This window comes from Hylobates moloch, unplaced genomic scaffold (genome assembly GCF_009828535.3).
Source record: "Hylobates moloch isolate HMO894 unplaced genomic scaffold, HMol_V3 SCAFFOLD_22, whole genome shotgun sequence".
NCBI lineage: Eukaryota > Metazoa > Chordata > Mammalia > Primates > Hylobatidae > Hylobates > Hylobates moloch.
The window spans coordinates 16,178,628-16,198,456 of record NW_026652297.1 but is presented as its reverse complement, the minus strand read 5'-3'; the positions used below and the strand labels follow the sequence as shown (position 1 = coordinate 16,198,456).

The 19,829-nt window shown below is 55.0% G+C and overlaps 1 protein-coding gene across 4 annotated transcripts; it reads right to left on the bottom strand.

The window, feature by feature from the left end:
* Nucleotides 1–18,583, bottom strand: AMOTL2 (angiomotin like 2). Of its 4 annotated transcripts, none has more exons than XM_032143638.2 (10): nucleotides 18,461–18,583; nucleotides 14,868–15,662; nucleotides 11,670–11,976; nucleotides 10,453–10,597; nucleotides 9,968–10,060; nucleotides 5,642–5,937; nucleotides 4,220–4,518; nucleotides 3,406–3,626; nucleotides 2,663–2,842; nucleotides 1–1,892 (listed from the first exon to the last, which is right to left on the bottom strand). In XM_032143638.2, the coding sequence occupies exons 2-10, from the start codon at nucleotides 15,599–15,601 to the stop codon at nucleotides 1,834–1,836; spliced, it is 2,334 nt and encodes a 777-aa protein (XP_031999529.1). In that variant the 5' UTR covers nucleotides 15,602–15,662; nucleotides 18,461–18,583; the 3' UTR covers nucleotides 1–1,833. The 4 variants fall into 4 exon arrangements, with proteins under 4 accessions (XP_031999529.1, XP_031999532.1, XP_031999530.1 ...); XM_032143641.2 differs by having other exon boundaries at nucleotides 2,663–2,839; XM_032143639.2 differs by lacking the exon at nucleotides 18,461–18,583 and adding an exon at nucleotides 17,803–17,902.
* Between the last annotated feature and the right edge of the window lie 1,246 nt (nucleotides 18,584–19,829).

The following is a 19,829-nucleotide window of genomic DNA, read 5'->3' as shown; positions in this document are numbered from 1 at the left end:
TCACTTTTAATTATTATTTTTTAATTAAAATACTGTTATACCCAGTGGAATGCGGCAGCAATCCTGGTACAGGGTGGCATAACAAAACAGCCATGTTTACATTTTAAATATTTACGATAACTTAAACATACAGACACACATCATGGTCTTTGGCAGAAAATGTTCACAGCACAAAAAATACTTTAAAAGAAATACCAAATATTAATCCAAAATATATTAAGTTGTTTTTTTTCTTTCACAATATTTTTTGCCTTTTTTTTCTCTTTTTTCTTTTTGCTTTGTAAACAATGCACATGAACCAAATGTATTTTTCAGCTTTAAACAGGGGTAGGGGAATTTTTTTAAAAATTGCAATTGTCCAGCAAATGCAAATGTTTAAAAAGGAAACTTGAGGAACCATGGAAATAAAACAACACATACCAAACCTAAAAACGATAAAGGAAGAAAACAAAGAATCAAGGAGAACTAAAAACGGTAAAGACAAAACGGCTAAAACCCACCAATAGCTCCTGGGGCTGAAGTGAGGGACTCTTTAAGACCAGAAGTCAAAGTCACTGCTGCTAGCAGGCTGCCATGTGGGTGTTTCACCCCAATTCCAAAGCATCTGGTCCTGCTTTAGGGCGCTGGGCATGGGTAGCTTGAGGAGCCAGCCTCCTGGGCACTGTTTTGTGATGGGGGCTCCATTCAGAGGACTATTTGACTCTTCTAGCTCATTAACTAGTTTTCAACCGCTTTGCTCCGCTCCCAAACCCTCCAGGTGGGAACAAAGACAATCATGCTAACAAGACTTCTCCAGTTTCTCAGAGAGAACTGGTACGGGTAGGCCCACCGAAGCCCCCCTGGGGGCATGCATGGCAGATGTCTGTTCACGGTGGCTCATTTCATCTGGCTCAGGGTTTATGACCAAACTGACAGGATGTTCCAGGGACAGGAGCTGTGGAGCCACTTCAAGAGGCTGGTAGTGGGGGTCCCGTGGGCGTTTATAGGGCTCAAGATGGAGGAAAAGGCAGCCGAGATCCTGGGAATCGAGCAGCTTTAACATCCACGGGCCAGGAACTTGAGGAGGAGGCATAACTGGGAGGCCAGTCAGAAGTTTCAGAAACTGACAGTAGGAAGAGGGGAGCACAGCCCATGGAGACACATCGGAACCTGCAGGCCTCAGTCTTCTGTTCCACAAGAAAGGGAATTATATACAAACTGCGCACTGTCTCCCAGTCCACTTAAATGGCCCCTAACCCACAGCAAGTGAGAAGGTGAGGCTGTGGCTTCTCCAAGACTAACACCCTTAATAGTCCCCAAAAGATTCAAGTCTTAGTATCCCAAGAAGGCAGTGAGGAACTGAAGAGCAGATGAGGTTGGCTGGAACCAAACTTAACCAGAGAACAATATGGCTGACTTGATTAGTGAACCAGTTCACCTGGTGTCCACGGGCAGCCGTCCTTGGAAATTCGTTCCCCAAACCAACGCAGCCCCTCCCTCCCTGCCTGACTGACAACTGGCAGGGCAGAGGGAGCTCAGCTCCTTTCTGAGCTGTCAGTTGCTACCCCAGTAGCAGGCCTTGGGCAAGAAGTCAAGGCTGAATCCTCATTCTCCATAAGGCCCGGAGGAATGTGGGCTAAGAAGCAGAGTCTTCTGGGGGTGCCGGTGCTCTCACAGCTCTCCTCTCCCCTGGGGTCCTTCTCCTGAGCTCCTGGGACCAGATGGTCAATGCGAATGAGTGTCTGGCTGGGGAAAGGGACGGAGCAGCAGTTGACGGGGCTGCTGAAATGGCTGAGAGTGGCACAGGGCAGAGGAGGGGAGAGAATGGCTCAGAGTCCTGAAGCACCACCTCCTTCAGATCAGTATCTCCACCATGTCCGACAAGTCCTGGACTCTGGATGTAGCTACAGAGTCTGGAGACAGACAAGAACACAGGCACATGCCAATGAGTGTTACTAGATTGCTTTTAAAATCCTGGCACATTTGAAAGACAAAGATCATTCTTCACCAACTTTTCCCACCTCTGCTGCCCAGGTTCCCAGAACTCGGCCAACCAAGCACAATGCTCTGCTCCCTTTCAGTGCTCAGCCCAGCCCATCAACCTCCGATGTGTAGGATGCATTTGTTTCTAACTTTGAACTGGTTGGAAGGCTTAGAGAGAGCAATGGAGAGCCCTGAGGGAGGGAGGCTGCAGCATTCTTTTCATGCCTGTGGTTTTCTGAGATCATGAGGCACAGGCAAATATGCAAAGGCCAATGTGAAAGGGGAGTGGAAAAAGAAATGGCATCTTCTCAGATTTCTCCTTCCCGGACTCTTTAAATAGGCTTCCAGAGTGCCATCGGCATGACTTGCGGGCTCCATTCTCTTGGATAATCAAATTGGAAATGTAGGGAAGACCATGAAAGAGGAGCTAAAGTGCCTCCCATCTGATTGCTTTCCTTCTGAATTCTGGATCTGCCTCTAATCAGGGTTTCCAATTTCCCTATTCATGCAACCAGCTATCCCTCATGTTCACATTGAGGTGGGCCAGGCACCCTGCTCACCTCTGGCTATGCACGGCTCCCCATGGAGTGCAGGCAACGACCCGGAGGGGGGCTGGGAAGAAAAGGCCTTGGTGTTCCAGTTCACACACCAGTGCCCCCTCGGCCCTACCTAGCACAGAAGTGGGGTCAGGAGGACTTACCCAGAGAGGCTGCTCTCTGGCTACCACTGCACCCCAGAAGGCTGTCAGGCTCCAGAGGCAGGCAGGTGGAGGTGCTGTCTGGGGGGCTGTCAGTCTGGGTGCTCCCATCTCTGCTCCCGTGTTTGGCATGGGCAGCAGGGGGAGATGTGACCACTGGCTCCTCTGTGGGTGCTCTGTCTGCTGGAAAGGTAGGTGGATGGTTATTGCCGTGCTGTAAGATGTGGCCCTGGTAAAGGACAGTCTAAGTTAACTGTCCCTGCTGGGGATTCAAGGTGGAGTGGGCTGCTCTTGATTTGCAAGAACTTTAAGACTAAAAATGTTCCTATTTTCAAATGAGATTAACTACCAGATTGGATTGGCTTCCAAATGATTTGGGTGGTGGGACCCTTCCTTATAGATTAAATCTTCTAGAGTTTCTGTGGCATCTGTTTAGAAGGAAGAGTGGAGGGGGCTTTCATAGAAGGTGTATCTGCACAGGAAGCTCTATTTTTCTTAGTTCAGTGGCTGGGGCTGAAGCATGATGGAATTTATGGTGATGGGGACTAAGTACCCCTCTTCACACTGGCAGGAGAGCCGTGTGCTGTAGAGTCACTAGAGGCAGAGAATAAGCCAGCTCCCCTGGGAGAGGGTCAGGAAGCCCTGGCTCCTATGAGCCTCAGTTCTGGGTGGAAAGGTCTGGCAATCTGTGTTCAGGCCCAGAAGAAACTACCTCTCAATCTGTCGCAGCAGCAGCCTCCTCTTACCTGTAGTCAGCCGAGCAGGGGCGTCTGCTGTTTGGCGCTCACTAGAAGAGAGCCCTTGCCAGCCCTGGGTTCCTGCAGCCGCAGCCGCGAAAACAGATGGCACCGACTTGGCAGGCCGCAGGGAGCCCTGGGTGGCCTTGCCAGGGTCTCTCCTGGAGCGCTGCTGAAGGACCTTGATCACTGCATCCTTCTCCAGGATCTGGGCATGGAGCACCTTTAACCTGAGGGGTGAGAGGCCATGCCCACACTGTCAGACCCACAGATCCAACAGCCTCCACCCTTCCTGCCTTATAGGAGTTAGAGGAAAAGCCTCCCCCACTCCCCCAACCCTGCCAGGCTGGATCCTTCTGTGCTTGTAGCAGGGACCTAGACAGGGCTTAGAAATGGCACCACAGCTCTGGAATTTGATGCTCTTAGAGCTCAGGCTCTGAAAACCACCAGTGCATAAGGCCCTGGGCCCTTCTCACACCAGCAAAGGCAGGCCATTAAGGGTGGGTTCCAGATTCATCAGATGATAGTGGCGGCACAGCCCTCATCCTGCACTCCGGAGAGGGGAGGCAGGGCCCAAGCTCTGGATGGCACCCAACACCTCCACAGTAAGAGTCTCCTGGGCAGACCAAGGACTCCGTATTTCTGGGCAAATGCATGTTTACAGTGCCTGGTGTGCCAAGCATGCAGGTTCAGCTCAGAAGCAGGAGGGACTGCTGAGCTGTGTGGGGAAAGGGGCCTGTTTATCAGGGATCAAGGGCAGGGCAGTGACTGGACATTGCCACCCGCCCCCCCAAGCTCAGGTGCCTGGCCTGCAATGCCGAACCTGCTTTCCATCTCCTGATGCCTGTGGCCACCAGTGAGCAGACCCTCATTGAAGCTGCTGCTGGGTGAGGGCTGGGGGGAATGTCGGATGAGAGTGGTGTCACGCTGGGCGGCAGCTGTGGCAGCAGCATCCATGGCAAACTGCCTCATGGCACGTTCCTCCAAATACTTCTGCTCCCACTTGGTCATGTCGGCCTCCAGCGCCAGGATCTGTTCCTCCTTCTCTCGCAGTTGCTCTGACAGCCGCAGGGCGCTGAGCTCTGGGGACCCACCACTGCCACTGCTACCACCTGCCTGTCTCTGCAGAGCAAGGAGTGGAGACTGCGGTCAAGGGTGCAGGTTGGGGTGTGGCAGCCACTTGTCTTTGCCTCCACACAAGGACTGTCACTTGTACATGTACGTGTTCAGCCATACACAGCATACATTTCCCCATCCTTCCTCTACCGAAATGGGGGTACAGCACAGGTCCCCATACCCCTGCCCTGAATCCTATGGCCAAGGGCACAGAGACCAGACAGATAATCCTCCAAACTGGCAAAGGGGGTGCTGTCAATAATTATACTGGGAAAATTGGTGTAAATTAGAACAGAACTGGGTAAACCAGGGGGTTCAGTCACACTACCTCTGTGGCAGGGGTAGGTTTGGGAGTGGAGAAATAACTCTATTTGGTTTGTAAACACCAAGAGTTGTTTACACAGAAGTCCAAAGTGAGGCTAAGCACTATGGATCTGGACAACCATCTTTCCTCCCAATCTCGGGGAGGCATATAAAAGCTGGTTGGTGACCGGGCGCAGTGGCTCATGCCTGTAATCCCAGCACTTCCGGAGGCCAAGGTTGGTGGATCATGTGAGGTCAGGGGTTCGAGACCAGCCTGGCCAATATGGTGCAACCCCATCTCTACTAAAGATACAAAAATTAGCTGGGCATGGTGGTGCACGCCTGTAGTGTCTCAGCTACTCGGGAGGCTGAGGCGAGAGAATCACTTGAACCTGGGAGGTGGAGGTTGCAGTGAGCGATCGCGCCACTGCGCTCCAGCCTGGGCGACAGAATGAGACTCCATCTCAATAAAAAAAAAAAAAAAAAAAAAAAAAGGCTCGCTGGCCTTCTTCTATATTCAGGTTCCTGACTTACTTTCTCTAGAGGTAAAGGACAATAAGCCCTGCTGCTGCTGAGGACAGGAGTCCCCGAGGCTGGACGTGGGCCAGGTGGCAGGGCCTCTGCTAAGACAACGAGTAGAAGGGAGCATGCAGCAAAGGTGGAGCAGACAGCAATCATCCTTGCCACCTTCCAACGGGCCTGCAGCCTAGATCTAAGCAGGGGCTCCCAGGGCCTCAGCCCTGGCCTCCAAACCTACAGTCCCCAAGGAGGAAGGGAAGCCGACATCCTCAGATGCTGCCCTAGCCTGGAGGCTTTCTCAGCTCACCTGCTGTGCACGCAGGGCCTTGAGTTCCTGCTCCAGGCGAGTCCGCAGACGTAGCTCCAGCTGCTCTCTCTTCTCACAGGCTGCCTGTAGCTGCCCGAGCGCCTGCTGCAGCCGCTCCACTTTCTCCACATAGGCCTGCTTCTTGCGCAGCTCCTCTTCGGCTCGAGCTGCCCGGCCCTGCGCGTTGCCCAGAGCCTGCTCCAGCAGCTCGGCACGCCGCCGCTGGTCCTCGATGGCGCCGCGCAGCAGTGCCATCTCTCGCTCCAGCTTCTCTTGCTCCTGCTGCTGCTCGTAGCCTGTAGGGAGAGAGAGGCTTGATCAGTGACAGTGACCATGTTGGCTGGCCCCATTGCCTCCTGGGCTCTGTGCTGACCACCGGATGAGCACAGTTGCTTCTCATTCTCTCAAAAATAACAGGAATAAGGTCCCACTATTAACCCTGTTTCATGGAAGAAGAAACCAAGGCTCATGTTAAGTGTGGAGTAAATGACAGAGCCCAACTCCAGGACCCTTTGCAGTAACAACTGGGCTACCTGCCTTTCTACTGGGACATACTGCCATGGGACAGCCCGAAACACCATCCACTTGTGTCAGGGGCCACCATGTCTAAAACACATCCACAATATCCTTTGATCCTTGTGACGGCTAGAGACTGTTGAGGTAGGAACTGTGATGCCCATGTACAGATGAGAAAATAGAGACTCAGGTAGGCTGTGACATGGTCCTCCTTCCAGTGGGAGAATGAAGGAAGGGGGAACAGAACCACCATCCGCTGTCCGCACACCAGGCACTCACACATCTTATTCCACGAACCCTCCAGCCCCTCCAGGGAGGATTTGGGATCCCCAACTTACAGGGGAGAAACATAGGAGGTGAATGGTGCCGCCAAATGGAAACTCCAGTTGGCCATACTACAAAGGCCCAGGCTGCCTCTGGCTACATGGTGAGGCGTTTGTACTTATAGGCCACCCAGAGCTCTGGGGCTCCTTCTGCAGACCCAGGCCGAGAGGTCCGTTGAGGGCTACATTTCCTTCCATGGTCTGAAAAGACCACTGAGATGTGAGCAACCAGGCTCAGAAAGAAATGCAAAGTCTGCAGCACAATGAAAACGACTATGGCCCAAAGATTAGTGTGTACGGGTCCAGCTGGATATAGGATAGCTGGACCCTATCCTGACTTTTAAATCGTTTTGTTAATTGCCCAAAGAAACTCTGCTCAGAGGCCCTCTCCATGCCGTCAGGAGAGGCCCAAACCAGACCACAGAGCCCTCCATCTGATGCTCTAACCTTGAATCCACCTCCCAGGCACCTGCTCCTTGAGAGTCCCAGGCTGCCCCCTGAGGAGTGGGTCAGCTGCCTGCCTTGCTGGAGAGCACGAGGCGGGCAGGGCTGTGGGCCTCTGATAACGAGCCTAAAGGCGCTGGCTCTAGAACAGCATTCCGATTCAGTGGAATTTTCTGCCAGAGTGGAATTGTTCTATACCGCACCCTCCAATGCAGTGGCTACTAGATACACGTGCTACTGAGGACTGGAAATGTGGCTAGTAAGATGGAAGAACTGAATTTTAAATTTAATTTATTTTCATTAATTTCAATCTTTGGGTCACATGTAGCTAAGTACCTATCATATAGGACAGTGCAAGTTCTGGAACAGAAGAGTGAAGGCTTGAGACCTTGGCATGTGGAAGGGAGGATTCATTTACTCAGGGCCCTGGGGCGAGGCAGGGAGGACACAGAGGCAACTCAGGTTAGCTCTTGGCTCATTTTGGATTTTTGAAGGCTGAGCCCAGGATGGTATCATTCTGTGGCATGGAGGAAAATACGGGGAAGTCCAATAATATTGAAACAGATGTGTTCATATGTCGCCGGCTTAACATCCATTGAGTGGGGTGTTAACATCCATTGAGGAGAGGCAGCCAGGTTTGGACTCAGGCAGGAAGGACCCTCCCCTAGTCCACCTGTGCGTTCAGTTTGCCCAGGGCCTGCATCTCATTTCAGCCTTAGCATGACTCTGTGGGGAAGGACTCTGTCTCATCTTATAGCTGGAGAATCTGAGGTGCAGGGAGAGAAGAAACATTCCCAAAGGGGTGCAGCTAACAGGCAGGCCTCAGGCCTCAAGGCCAGATCTCCAGGGGGCACTGCTGGCCTTGAGGGGCCAGAAGGGCAGTGCTGGGGGGCTGCGTGGCTTGCCTAGGAGGAAAAGCAGATGGCATTGGTGATAATGGCCACACTTTCTTAGTGTTGACTGACCCCAGATAAAAGGGAGGTCAATCAGACACATCTTTCCTGCCTTTGCAATAGCTACTACGGAGCAAGGAAGAGCTGCTTGGGTTTCCTCAGCACTGGGGGAGGAGGGGCCGGAGGACTCAGCCTTCGGCTTCCAGAAACTTCCTGCAGCCTTGTCCAACCTCTAAGGCCCTGGTGGGGGCTGGGAGGCTTTGGGCTCTGGCCATCCTCTGCCAACAGGACCCTGATAAAACCCTGGGCCTGCGGGATCTCGGGAAGAGCTCTCAATAAGAAATAAGTGGCCCGGGTGCAGGTGGGAAGAAGACGCCCGGAGGCCAGCGGAGACGGGCAGGAAGGCAGGCGAGGCGCCGACGGGACCCGGGATGCGCCTTGGGCAGCGAGCGAGCCCCCACCTCCACGTTCCAGGCTCCCTTTGTGCTCACTCTCCTTCCTCCCAAAGCCGGGCGAAGGGCGCCAGGCAGCGCGCACGGGAGGGAGCGGCGGGGGGCGGGCCGGGAGCGGAACAGCTTGCGGCTCTGGAATGCCAGGCATCCAGGTCACCCGCGGCTGCGAGATTAATGGCTCCAGCGAGGAGCCAAGAACAGCTCGGCGCTCACTCGCTCCCCGGGGAGCGGAAACGCCTCCCGGCCGGCCCCCCTCTTCTCATCCCCTAGCAAGCTCCCAGAAACCCGCCCCATGGCTTCCTTTCTCTGGCAGAGTCAGGCCCCAGAAGTCCGCCTTCCTCCACAGGCACCCTAATCTGCCTTGCCCTTGCAGCTTCTCCTCCCCAGACTCCTCAGGGAAACCCCAGGGCTGCCCCCTCCCCTTTCTCCCTCATTCCCTTTGACTCCTTCCCAGAGACCTTAAGCCGCTGCCATCTCACCCCACCCAGCCAGTAGAGACCAGCCTACCTCCTGCCGCACCCTGTCAATTCCTTCAGTGCTGTGTTCCTCCATTCCCTGCCCTAGTCTTTGAACCCTCTTTGAAGGAAGATAGGGGTGCTGCCAGCCAGAGCTAAGTCCTCAAGCTGCTCCTCCATTTCTGCACCCCACACTACTCTTTGTGCCATTCACAGTAGGGTTCCTGTGAAGCCTCAAAGCCATGTTTACCCAGCTACCAACCACTCCCATTCCACTTCTCTGCAAACACCTTGAACAGCACTAAAGCTCCTAGTAGGGGCTCAATAAATAACTGTTCTTAGTCTTCTGATTGCTAGAGCCTCCTGCTGCTGAGCTCAGGGCTCCCTTTGCCACCCACCGCATGTACCTCTTGAACCACCCAATAGCTCCCTCACCTCTGGCTGGCTCTCCACCCCTGCCGTCCCCACAGAGCCTCTCTCTCAGGCCACCGGGGCTCCTAATCACCAGTTTCTAGGACCACTCCCCTTGTTATTTTGCATCTGTGGGAACCTGCTCCTTTCTTAAGCTTACCACTTCTTTCCTGACCTCCCTGCCATGGTAACTTCCTGGGCCTGCTGCCCTCTCTCGAACATCTGCCAGTTGCTTAAAACCCATCTGCTAATGAATGAATAAATGGACTAGTCAGTGAACTTGCCCATTCTTCAAGGATGCTTAGACCACCCCGTTTAGAACACATCTGTTGGTTAAGGTCTGGGATTCCATTTTTGGCTGTCTTAGGTGCCTCCACTTGGCTTGCTATGGCCTAGGTCCACCATGCCCCCCTGCCTCTCACGTTCCTATTGCACACTCCCAACCTTTCTGTTGCCTGGAACTCCCTGGGAAGCTCTCAGACCTTTCCTTCTCCTTCACCTCACCTGTCTTCAGGGTTACCTTGCCTCCCGCAATGCCCAATGCACTGCACTGATAGTCAGCACCGAAGCTCAGCAAATCACTGCTCCCTGGCTTTCCCTCTTGTGTCAACTGATCTTCTTAAAAGATACAGAACTAGATCCCGCTCTTCTTTGGAAGCCACTTATCCCCACTATGCCCAGATCCAGTCCAGTGTTGGGCTTACAGAGGCAGTAAACCTGCTCCCAAAGTACTACTTTGCAAGGGGGAAGGCCAATCTTCCTGGTCCAGAGGGTGTGCACCAGTCCCATTGCCTGCACACAGGCTAGGCTTCTTAGTGGGGTCCCTACTCACTCTGAGCAAACAGCTTAGCCACCATGTCCTGACTGCCGGCCTGGGCCTCCTGTGTCTTGCTTGCCAGGCGGCGGTTTGCAGATTCCAATCTCTCTGTTTCAAGGGAAGGAAAGATGTTTTAGTGTCAGGTGAAGCTGCCAGCTTGGGATTTTTCCTGACGTCCTATCAGGATGGGGCTGCATCCTCCATATTGGGGATGGGCTCATAAGGAAACCCCGGCTCAGCTCAGGGCCCGATGGGTGGGAGCCTCCTCTGTCAAGAGCCATCATCTGGGCCACACGATGGGAGCTCCCTGAAGGGATCCTAGGCCCAGTACATAGAGACAAGCATCTATCTATCAGGGCAGCTTCAAAGGGGTCTCAGCCTGGCTCTCTGAGTTCATCTGCACTTTTGACAGAGAATAGATTCCCAATTTTTCTCTAGAACAGAAGAAGTAAGCCCTCTGCAGAGGTTCTCCAACCTCCACCTGTGTGACTGGCTCTAACCTCTAAGATCCCGGTTGAAGTCTTGCAGCCTCCTCATTTCACTGTCCATCTTGTTCCGCATGGTCTTCTCCAGGGCCTCACGCTTGGAGGAGGCTCTGGTCAGGCTCTCATGGGCCTCAGAGAGCCGCTGGATTTCGCTTTCCAGCTGCAAGAGGCAGACAGCAGAGCTGAAGGAAGGCGAGAGCTCCCAGGGAGTGATTCGAGGCTGACCCACTACTCTCCATCAGAAAAGGTGACAGATGAGAGGCCACCAAACACGAGCAAAACCTCCAGGTGACTGGTGGGATGGTCAGAAGCTTGTAGCCTCCAGAAGTAGAATAGACTGCTGGGACCAGCAAGCAACGGTCCCATCAGCTGCCCCAGGGACCAGATGCTGAGTGAACCCAGGGCCAGCTACTTTGGAAGTAACTGCCTGCAGGGTGACTGAACACAGATTCCCTGTGCCCAATGTCCAGAAGGAAACATTCTACTCTTGGCTGGCTTCCACCAAGAAACTGAGTACAGTTGGCCAGAAGTGGGCACCAAAAGACTCCAGCCATGTTGGGGTGGTTTGACCTAACTTGGACACCACAGGACAGTCAAGGGAGGCCTGAGGCCATCTGCTAAAACAGCCTCAGCGGAAAACTGGTAACCCTTCACTAAAGAAGCAAGCACCAGGCCTAAGCCTGAGCCGCCTCTGCCTGGTGTCCCAGGCATCACCATCCACCCAGAGGGCCAGCTGGGCCCCGGCTGCCCCTCCCACTTGGCTGCTGGCGGGTTCCGCACGTGCTCTTAGCAGGCCTGTGATTCCAACAAGTCGCTCGTTTTTTTTCGAAGAGGAGAAGTTTTCTTTTTGGCCAGAGCTGGCCTGGAACAGACTTGCTGTTGTGTGGGGGACACAAAGGGCTCTCTGTGGGAGGTGTCCATGGGAGGGGGTGTGTGCAGGGCAAGGGTGCGAGTGTGCAAGGAGCTGGTGAATGGGCTCTTTCTAATCACCACTGGCCAGCAACTGCTCATGCTCCAGGCCTGCTCTGCCGGCCTCTCGGCTGTTCCCCAGCTGTCTGGAGTCAGCTCAGGAGGGTGCATGAGGGGTGAGGGAGGTGGAAAACAGAGGGATAGGGAGAAATCCAGCCAACCAGTTTTCAGGCTCCTCTGCCTCTCCTTGGACTACCCACTCCCCAGGTAGCCCCTCGGGGTCTCTTTCTGGTCTGCCCTTCTGAAGCCCCAGCGGGGCCTACCTTCTCAATGCGGCCAGCCTTCTCTGCAGAGCTCTCCAGCTCCCTCTGCAGCCGCTCATTGTCCCTCTGCAGCCTGGCATTCTCCCTCAGCACGGCCTCCATCTGGGCCAGGTGGGCACTGCCTGAGGTGGCTGAGGAGGCCTGGGCACTCACTGGCCCCTCCACAGCAGGTGGACTGAGGGAGCTCAGGGGGCCATGGCCGAGAGCAGCTGGATGTGGGGGAGGGGGGTGCTCCTGAGATTGCTGCAGGTACTGGTACTGCTGCTGCTGTTGGAGGAACACAGGGGGCACCTGGGCCTGCAGGATCCTGGGGAACAGAAGAGACGGTGCTCAGAGACAGCACAGACCCTCATGGCTCCCACCCAGAGCAGCCCGGAGTCACCCCACTCCTAGGCATACTGGGAAGATGGTTAATTATTATCAATAATCAATATATTATTAAAATTACTGCAGATAATTATTCAACCCTCTAGTGTTAGGCAGGGACCAGTGGGGAAGGCCTTTTCCAAATGTTTCTGTCTGAGGCTCTCAAGAGTCAGACAGCAGGGCTAGAGGGGATTAATGTCAGGATGCTTGTTTCATACCCGCCTCACAGTGGCTGGGGCCCTGGGGATCAGCCTGAGCAATCCTGGGCCTCCTAAGCGACTAATGCTTAAATACGTCATCTTAAAAAATGCACCCTGACACTTCTAATCAATGGAAGGTTATTTTTGGGGCTGGAGGCCATGTCAATCATGACTGAGCATACAACCTTCCAGGCCCCAGGACAACTTGGTGGCTGGGCCCCGGCAGCAACCTTGTGTCTGTTACACAAGTCGCCAGTTTCAAGACTGCCAAAGCAGCACTCGTTTTCTCCTTCCTATTTCAAGTCCTGCCACCCCCCACCCCCCACTCACCCAGAGTCATTTTTAGAAGACTCCAGTTAAGGTTAGAGCGGTGAGACAAATGTCAGGGTAAGAGTCTGACAAATAGGGGTTCAAATCCCTGCTCCAGCTGCTTAACCTTGGGCGAGTGCCTCAGCCCCACAGACTGGGCATTGCTCTGTCGCATCATGAGGGTCTCCAGCCTCGCCGGGATTCGTTGAGGATGATGCTATGTAAGGCCTGGCAGAGTGCTGGGCCAGTGCTGGGCGGGTGGCAGGTGCTCCTGTAGTGGTGGCCCATCCTCCATCTCTTCTAGTAGGAGCCTCAGTTTACCCTCAGTTTAGAGAATAAATGTGGCCCAAACTCTTGGTTTCCTTGGGAGTAAGGGCTGCCTCTGGACTACTGTGGTCGCTGAGTTCGGGGGACAATGTTTTATTGGCCTCTGGCACTGGTGTAACATCACCCCCAGGGCTCCATGTTGAGGGAAGGAGCAAAGGGCAAGAGGCATGGGGAGTCCAAGGGCCTTTCTGGGGCCTTGTGATTCCCAGTGTCACAACTGCCTAAGTTTCACAAAGAACCTTCCAAGTCCCAGAAGCCCCGCAAAAACCGAATTCCCCTTCTGGGTGCATCATCTCAGCACTAATGCACAACCAGCCTGTCCCTGACTCTTGCTGCCATACAGCCCATGGCCCCCCTGCTCTTCTCAGGACCCTAGGCTAGGAGTCTAGCCCCTATTTCCTAACAAATAATCTTCATTGGATCATCTGAAAGGAGATATTGGGCAGATATATTTCTCCTACTACCTAAGGTGGGGCTTCCAGTAAGAGCTGGGAAGAGGATCCCCACCGGAGTGCTCAAACTCTCCATTCCCCTGCTAAAATGGCCATTCTCAAGGCTGCTTCAAGAACTTGTTCCCCTCTGCACTGGGCCAGGCAGACACAACTGGCATTCTTTGGGGATGACTTAGCTCTGAGAAAGAATAGCAACTCCTTTCCCTTCACACTTGCTTTCCTTTCTCCTCGTCCTCTCCCTCCCCCGCTTTTTGTTCTCCTGCAAACAGTCTACTTCCTTGCTGTGATCACTATCTTTTCCTCACAGAGTTCAATAAGGCTGGTCCAAAAGAAGAAACCACCACTCAGCCTCTGAAACTCTTCCTGACCGAGCCCTGAGAGGGGCGATAAGGTGCGAGTCTGGAGGGGGTGGGGGCTGGAGAAAAACTATGAGGCTCCATCCTCTGGTTCTGCCATACCAACCCCATCATGTCACTCATTTCTCGAGAGCAAGGAAAGCCGGACGGTGGGAAAGTGGGTGTTTACTAAAGGAACACTCAGCAGGCATGAACAGAACCAGACTTTGACCTTGGGCCACCAGAAGAAGAGTCTGAAATCCTTGGGGTCCCTTGCTGGGGTTTCTTGGATGCCCATAGTGGGAGATGCAGCAGTGATGGCTGTGTCTGCTTCTCTGGAAAAGATGCTGGGCCAGATGAGAAGCGTGAGGCAGGGCCTTGTTTCTAGGAACACTCATTTATCCAAACTCTCTAGACTTCTTGCCTCCCCCGGTCTTCCTGCTTCCATTCTGGCCCCTTACAGACCATGCTCTGCATGTAGCCAGAGAGAGCATTTAGAAAAGGTAAACCAAATCACATCCCCTGAGGGCCTCCCAGCACACTCAGAATCAAACTCTCAGTCCCTACCCTGGCCCAGCAGCCTCTCCTGAGCCTTCTCAGAAAGGGGCCCACCTGGACCCAGAATCCTTTCCCACTGCAGGCTGCAGACGCAGGGAGCCTATGGCAGCAAATGAAGAGGAGAGACAAGTAAGCTCCTGCCCTGGTGTAAGATGCTGAGAGGTCTCTAATGAGGCCACTGGGCCTTTCCAGCCTCTAGTTAGGAATGCCTCCCAATAATCAGAGAAAGCAAGCTGCTCACATTTTCTTAAAAAACCTCCAGAGAAGGAGGTCCCACCTTCTTCCTACTTAACTTGGAAACAGTTTGGCCATCATTCCCAACCTTGCCTTTAGGAAGTTCTTTCTGAAATCTAACCTTTAACCCCCTGCTGCAATCTGTGTCCTCTGGGGACTCTAGTTACTTGAATGCTACAGCTAAGCAGACAATGGTGCCTATCTCTGAGTTAAGGCAAGGGACACCACTAACTCCTTAGGGGACCTCAGCTAAGTCCCTCTTCTCTGCCAGGCATTAGCTCTCCCTTCTCAGAAAGGTTGGAGGTGGGGTGGATCTTGCTAGCTCTGACACAAGCTGTGATCTTGAGGCTCTCCTCCCTGAGAGACCTGTGCTGGAAGAAAGCCAGGAGTTGGAAAGCCCAGGGTGGGGAGAGTTACCTGACTTCAGCATGCTGGAAGTGCGGGCTGCCGCGGGCACGGTACCGTGGGTCAGTGACAGCAGTGGTGGTCTCGTGAGCTAGTACAACGTGAGGGTACTGAGGTGGGGGTCCTCGGGACTCTGGGCCCTCAGCAGGGGGGCCCCTCAATGGGGGGCCCTGCTGGTTGCGGGCCAGCTGTGGGAAGCTGTGGGAGGAACTCATGTGGCCGGGGGCCCGGGCGCCGTTCCTCTCCAGGGACAATTGAAGGAGCCGTTCACTCAACGAGCGCACGTGCCCATGCCTCAGCTCCCGCAGGGCCTCATCCTGCCTCCGACTGCCTCCAGGGGCCCCACGGGGATCTCGGTCCCCCGCATGTGGCCGGGGCCCCGCCTGCTGGGCCGCATAGTACTGCGAGTGGGCTTTGGCCTCCTCATAGGTGGGCAGCTCCTCTCCCTTGCTGGGCTGTGGGCATAGCCGGTAGAGGGTGTTCTCTGCCAGGTGGTTCTCACCGACCTGGTGCTCCTGGCCCTGGGGCTCCTGCCTGGTGGCCTGCTGCAGCACCTGACTGTCCTCTGGGGCCAGGATCTCCAGGGAGGCCTGGGGGCTCCCTGTACCCCCAGTTCCAGCCCCACCCCTCAGGGCCTGCTGCTGGATGGCTAGCAGCGTGCGCGTCTCAGTCAGGTTGCCGTAGCGCAGCTGCTCCTGGATGAGGCGGTGCAGGACTGTCCCCGAGGAGTCTTCCAGTGTCCTCATGCTTCTTTGGCTTGCACACAGCTGCCTGGACAATGGCCGGTGGCACCTGGCCCCAGAGCACCTGGAGGGGGGTGGGGAGAGAGAGAGAGAAAAGCAATCAGAGGGAACCCATGGGAAAGGAGAAGGCTTTCCAGGATTTCCATTATTACTCTAGTGGAAAGCATAAAAGTGAAGAGCAGGGGTGGGGCGGTTCACACAAGCCTGGGTTCAAGTACCAGTGCTGCCATCTACTGATTAAGACAAGTTACTTAACCTCTGAGCCTCAGTTTCTCCATCAGAAAAATGCAAAGAATTCTGCTTGACTCATGGAGATGAGAAAAAAAAGAGGCAGTGGCCTACGAGCTCCTGGCACAGTGAAAATCCTGGTAAACGATTACTATGATAACATTCGTGGAGACTTACTATTCCTGGAGAGAGACAACAGGAAACCAGAAGATAACCCACCAGGAACCACCACCCGTACAGCCAGTTACACATCGAACAGCCTGATGGGCAATTCTAAGGCAGGCCTAGTTCAGATCTAACCACTTAGCTATTCAGTCTAGGGGTGGATGGGGCCCTAATTTATTGGCAGGTGATAAAGAATGCATGCAGTCCAGTAGAAGCCCTAGGCAAAAGGCCCCCAGGACCCTCTAGACTGAGGCATGCCAGAGCCCAGCCTTGGCACAGTCAACCTACCACCCTCTAGCCCGCTGAACCCCTGGCCACTTTTCCCACTCTCGCTGAACAAGAGAGCTCCTGGAGGATGGGCTTGGGCTCTGCTTCATCAAGTGCTGCTGACAGAATAAATCTGGGGCTCCCTGTCATGGGATGACCTTGGCAGTCATTCCACAAGGTGAACAGGAAGAAGGAGGAATTGCACCTGAACTGGTGAATAAGGGATGAATAAAAATACTCCAAGAGGACAATGGTTTTGTAAGATGAGGCAAAAACGTGCCACCCATTAAGGTTAGTGGGTCAGTCTTTGTGCTGACAGTAATTGCGAGAGAGCTCCAGGAAAAAGAAAGGATGGCATGATGTCTTTGATTTTATGATTATCCTCCCCAACACACACACACACACACACACACACACACACACACACACTTGCTACTTGGAAAAGCCCCCACTGGTCCTCTAGGCACATAAGGGATGGGCACTCAGCATCTTTCTTGACATCAGTGTTAAGGAAGCCCATCTTGACTTGGGCCAACTGGAGAAGTAAGGGGAGGCTGTCGGTTGAGAGACCTGGGGCAGGGGAGAGGGGACTGTGAGCCTAAAGTGCTGGGAGATAATATCGGAGAAAGGAGTTCCCTTCTAAGCCTGGGCTCCCAGTGGTTCATGGACTGGAAATCTGCCAGCCTCTCTCACCCAGCTTCCTTTCCACAGCCTCCTCCAATACAAATCTCCAAACTGGGATCCAAGGAAAACTAAAGAGAATCCACGCTGCCACAGGTCCTGTGTGTATGGGCAGGGGTTGGGGGGTGGGTGGGAGGAATGTGGCCCCTCCTCTGCCACTAAACTAGCCCTAGTGTCCTGCTTCAGTTTGGGCTATGGCATGTTGGCAGAGCAGCCATTCCCAATCCTTTCCCTCTCCCCACCCCAGGACTCCGGCTGCCCAGAGCTGGGGAGTGGGGGATGAGTCTGGAGGGCACCTCTGTACCCATCCTTCCTGGCACCCAGTCATGCACCCCCACACACAACGACGGGTAGATATGCAAGACTCCAGAGCTACCCGAGGCAAAGCAAGCAAATGGGATTCAATTCGTATGGGATTCAGTTCGCCCTGGAGTTTTATCTGCGGGCATTTCCTGAGATAATCACTCTCTGGGCCGACTCCCACAGAGAAGGCAGGGGAGCGGCAGGAAGGAATGCGGAGCCTTCCTGACAGATTCCAGGCGCTCCATAGTGTGCCCGGACTGGGAGCAAGGAATACCTCCAAGGCCTCTCATCGCGAATTTGTCCCGGCCAAGCCCCTCAGATTTCACGTCCTTTCAGACATCAAACGCCTGGGCCTTTACAAAAACCTGCTTCCGCGCCCCCGGCCGCGCACCTCTGCTGCACTCGCCCGCTGCGCTCTCTGAAGGCCACCTTCTAAGCCAGCGCGCGTGTCCAGCCTTGGCCTGGACTCCTGCTCGCCTAAGGAACCAAAGACAGTCTCCAAGCTAGGAGACTTTGGCACCCCAGCCAGGGCTCCCAACCCACCACGAGCCCGGACGGACCTGGAGCACTGGTGGCCGCTGGTACGCCTGGGGCGAGCCGGTGAGGGTAGCCCGAGGCCCGGAGAGGTCTTTAAGCATCGCGGGTCCGCCTCCCTCCCTCTCGAGCCCTCTTTGTTTTCCAAATACTCTAACGCTGACGTCACCGGGCTGGACAGCAGGCTGCATTCTTTCTAAGTGAGAGCCAATTCGTGGCTCCAGAGAGGATTTTCCAAAGAAGACAAAGAGGAATTCTTGGACTAGTTGGGGGCAAAGGCACCTGTAACCCCCCACCTAACCAAATCAGCCCGCAGGACCCTGCAACTTGAGCTCCAAGCGGCGCCTCCATCCCTGTCCCCCGCCACCCCCCACTCCCGCCGACCTGCAACCCGAAACACCGTGGCTGTTGTCTCCGGAGTCGGCCCTCTCCCCTCTCCCCCAGCCCCAAGAGACCCGCGCGCTTCTAGAGCCCCGCAAAGCCCAGGGCACTGGGCTCCCTGGGCGGAGCGGCCCTTGCCCGGCACTGCGGCTGCCTCGAAAGGGCGCACTGCGCCCCAAGGACGCTCGATCCTCGAGGCTCCGACTCCCGGAAAAGGCCGGGTTGCGCCGAGACTCCAGCTTTGGCTGGGGCACGTTTCTGGGGCCTCGCGCGCTCTCCCGAGCGCCGAGCGGCCTTCCTTACCGCTGCGGCCCGAGGGTGCCCGGCGCAGTCAGACACCACAACCTCCGGCTCGGCCCAGCTCAGCTCGGCGGCGAAGATGTGTTCTCAGCCGTGGCGCCGACGCTCTGGCTGTTCGCGCCCCAGCGCGCAGCCCCAGGGTCGGCCCGCGCCGGAGGCGGCTGCTATGCCAGGAATGTGAGAGTTTCAGGTTCCCCCTCGGGATCAAAGCGAACCACAAATAACCTCTCAGCGCACCGCCCTCCTCCGCCCTCCGCCTTCTCCCGCTCCCTCCTCCCGGCCCCCGCCTTCCTCCGGGGAGGCGGCGCTGCTGGCTGAGCGCCGGGCCGGCCCCCGAGCTCCGTTCCTCCGCGCCCAGCGCCCTCCAAGCCGCGGTGTGTCCGTCCCTGCCCCCTGCTTTGCCTTCGGAGCTGCTGGAGACAATTTAATCCAACTCTGCCCATTATCGCCTCCACTCCCACCCTTCATCCCTAAACCCATCGACGGGACGACAGCAAGGGCTGTACCACGCGTGTCCTGGGGTTGCTGCGGGAGGGGGCTCCGGCTGTGTGTGTGTGTGTGTGTGTGTGTGTGTGTGTGTACCGGGGAAGGGGGGAAAGGGAGGAGGGACTGCAAAGACATCCATATCCTCTGGGCTGGGACAGTGCCCCGGGCGAAGTGAATGCTTCCAGCCACCGAGCCTCTTTCCCCTAACCCCCCGCTGCTTTCACCCCCAGCGGCAACCTTTGAATGCACTTTTGTTTACAAACACCTTCGCCAGCTATTTTACGACCCGTCTCCACAGGAAGTGTGAATCTGGGTTGGAAAATCCGGTCAATTTGACCCACCTACCCAACTGAATCACCCGCCGCCAGGCGCTCTGTCCAATTCTTCCGCAAGGTGATAATAGGCGCCCCTTTACGCAGAGTGCAAGGTGTGCCACCGCTGGCTTTTCGCCCAGTCATCCGATTCAGCCCTGCCAAGCACTCTCCAACGGAGTCCTGTTATCACCCCCGTGTTGTAAATGAGGACACCAGGGCTCAGAGAGCTTAAGCAGCGTGCCCAGAGTCACACACAGTGAGAACCAGGTAATCAACCACTGGGCTGCTTGGTTTCTCATTCTCAAAACCCCTCCCTGGCTATCAGAATCCAGGCTCCCTAGATAGACAGGGCAGACGCTGGGAGCCCTCCTCTCTCCACTTGCCCTGTCCTTGTTTTAATCTCTTCTTTACCTCCTCCTACACCCCTGCCAGCCAGGGGCTTTCCCCTGTACCCACTTCTGTGGCTCCTGCATGGAATCCTCTCCTCTGCCCCCAGGACACTTCCACTGCTAAATGGAAACCCCTTCTTCAGAAAGCCTGCTCTGATACATGCTGTCCCCGTTCCCCACCAC

Bases quoted from the DNA above. Each gene is read 5' to 3' on its own strand.
- AMOTL2 (XM_032143638.2), bottom strand. From the start codon at position 15,601: ATGAGGACACTGGAAGACTCCTCGGGGACAGTCCTGCACCGCCTCATC. The intron at 10,061-10,452 runs GTTAGAGCCAGT...CCCTTGAAACAG, and splicing joins CTTCAACCGGGATCTTAGAG to AGAGATTGGAATCTGCAAAC. The intron at 1,893-2,662 runs GTAAGTCCTCCT...GTCTGTCTCCAG, and splicing joins CCAGAGAGCAGCCTCTCTGG to ACTCTGTAGCTACATCCAGA.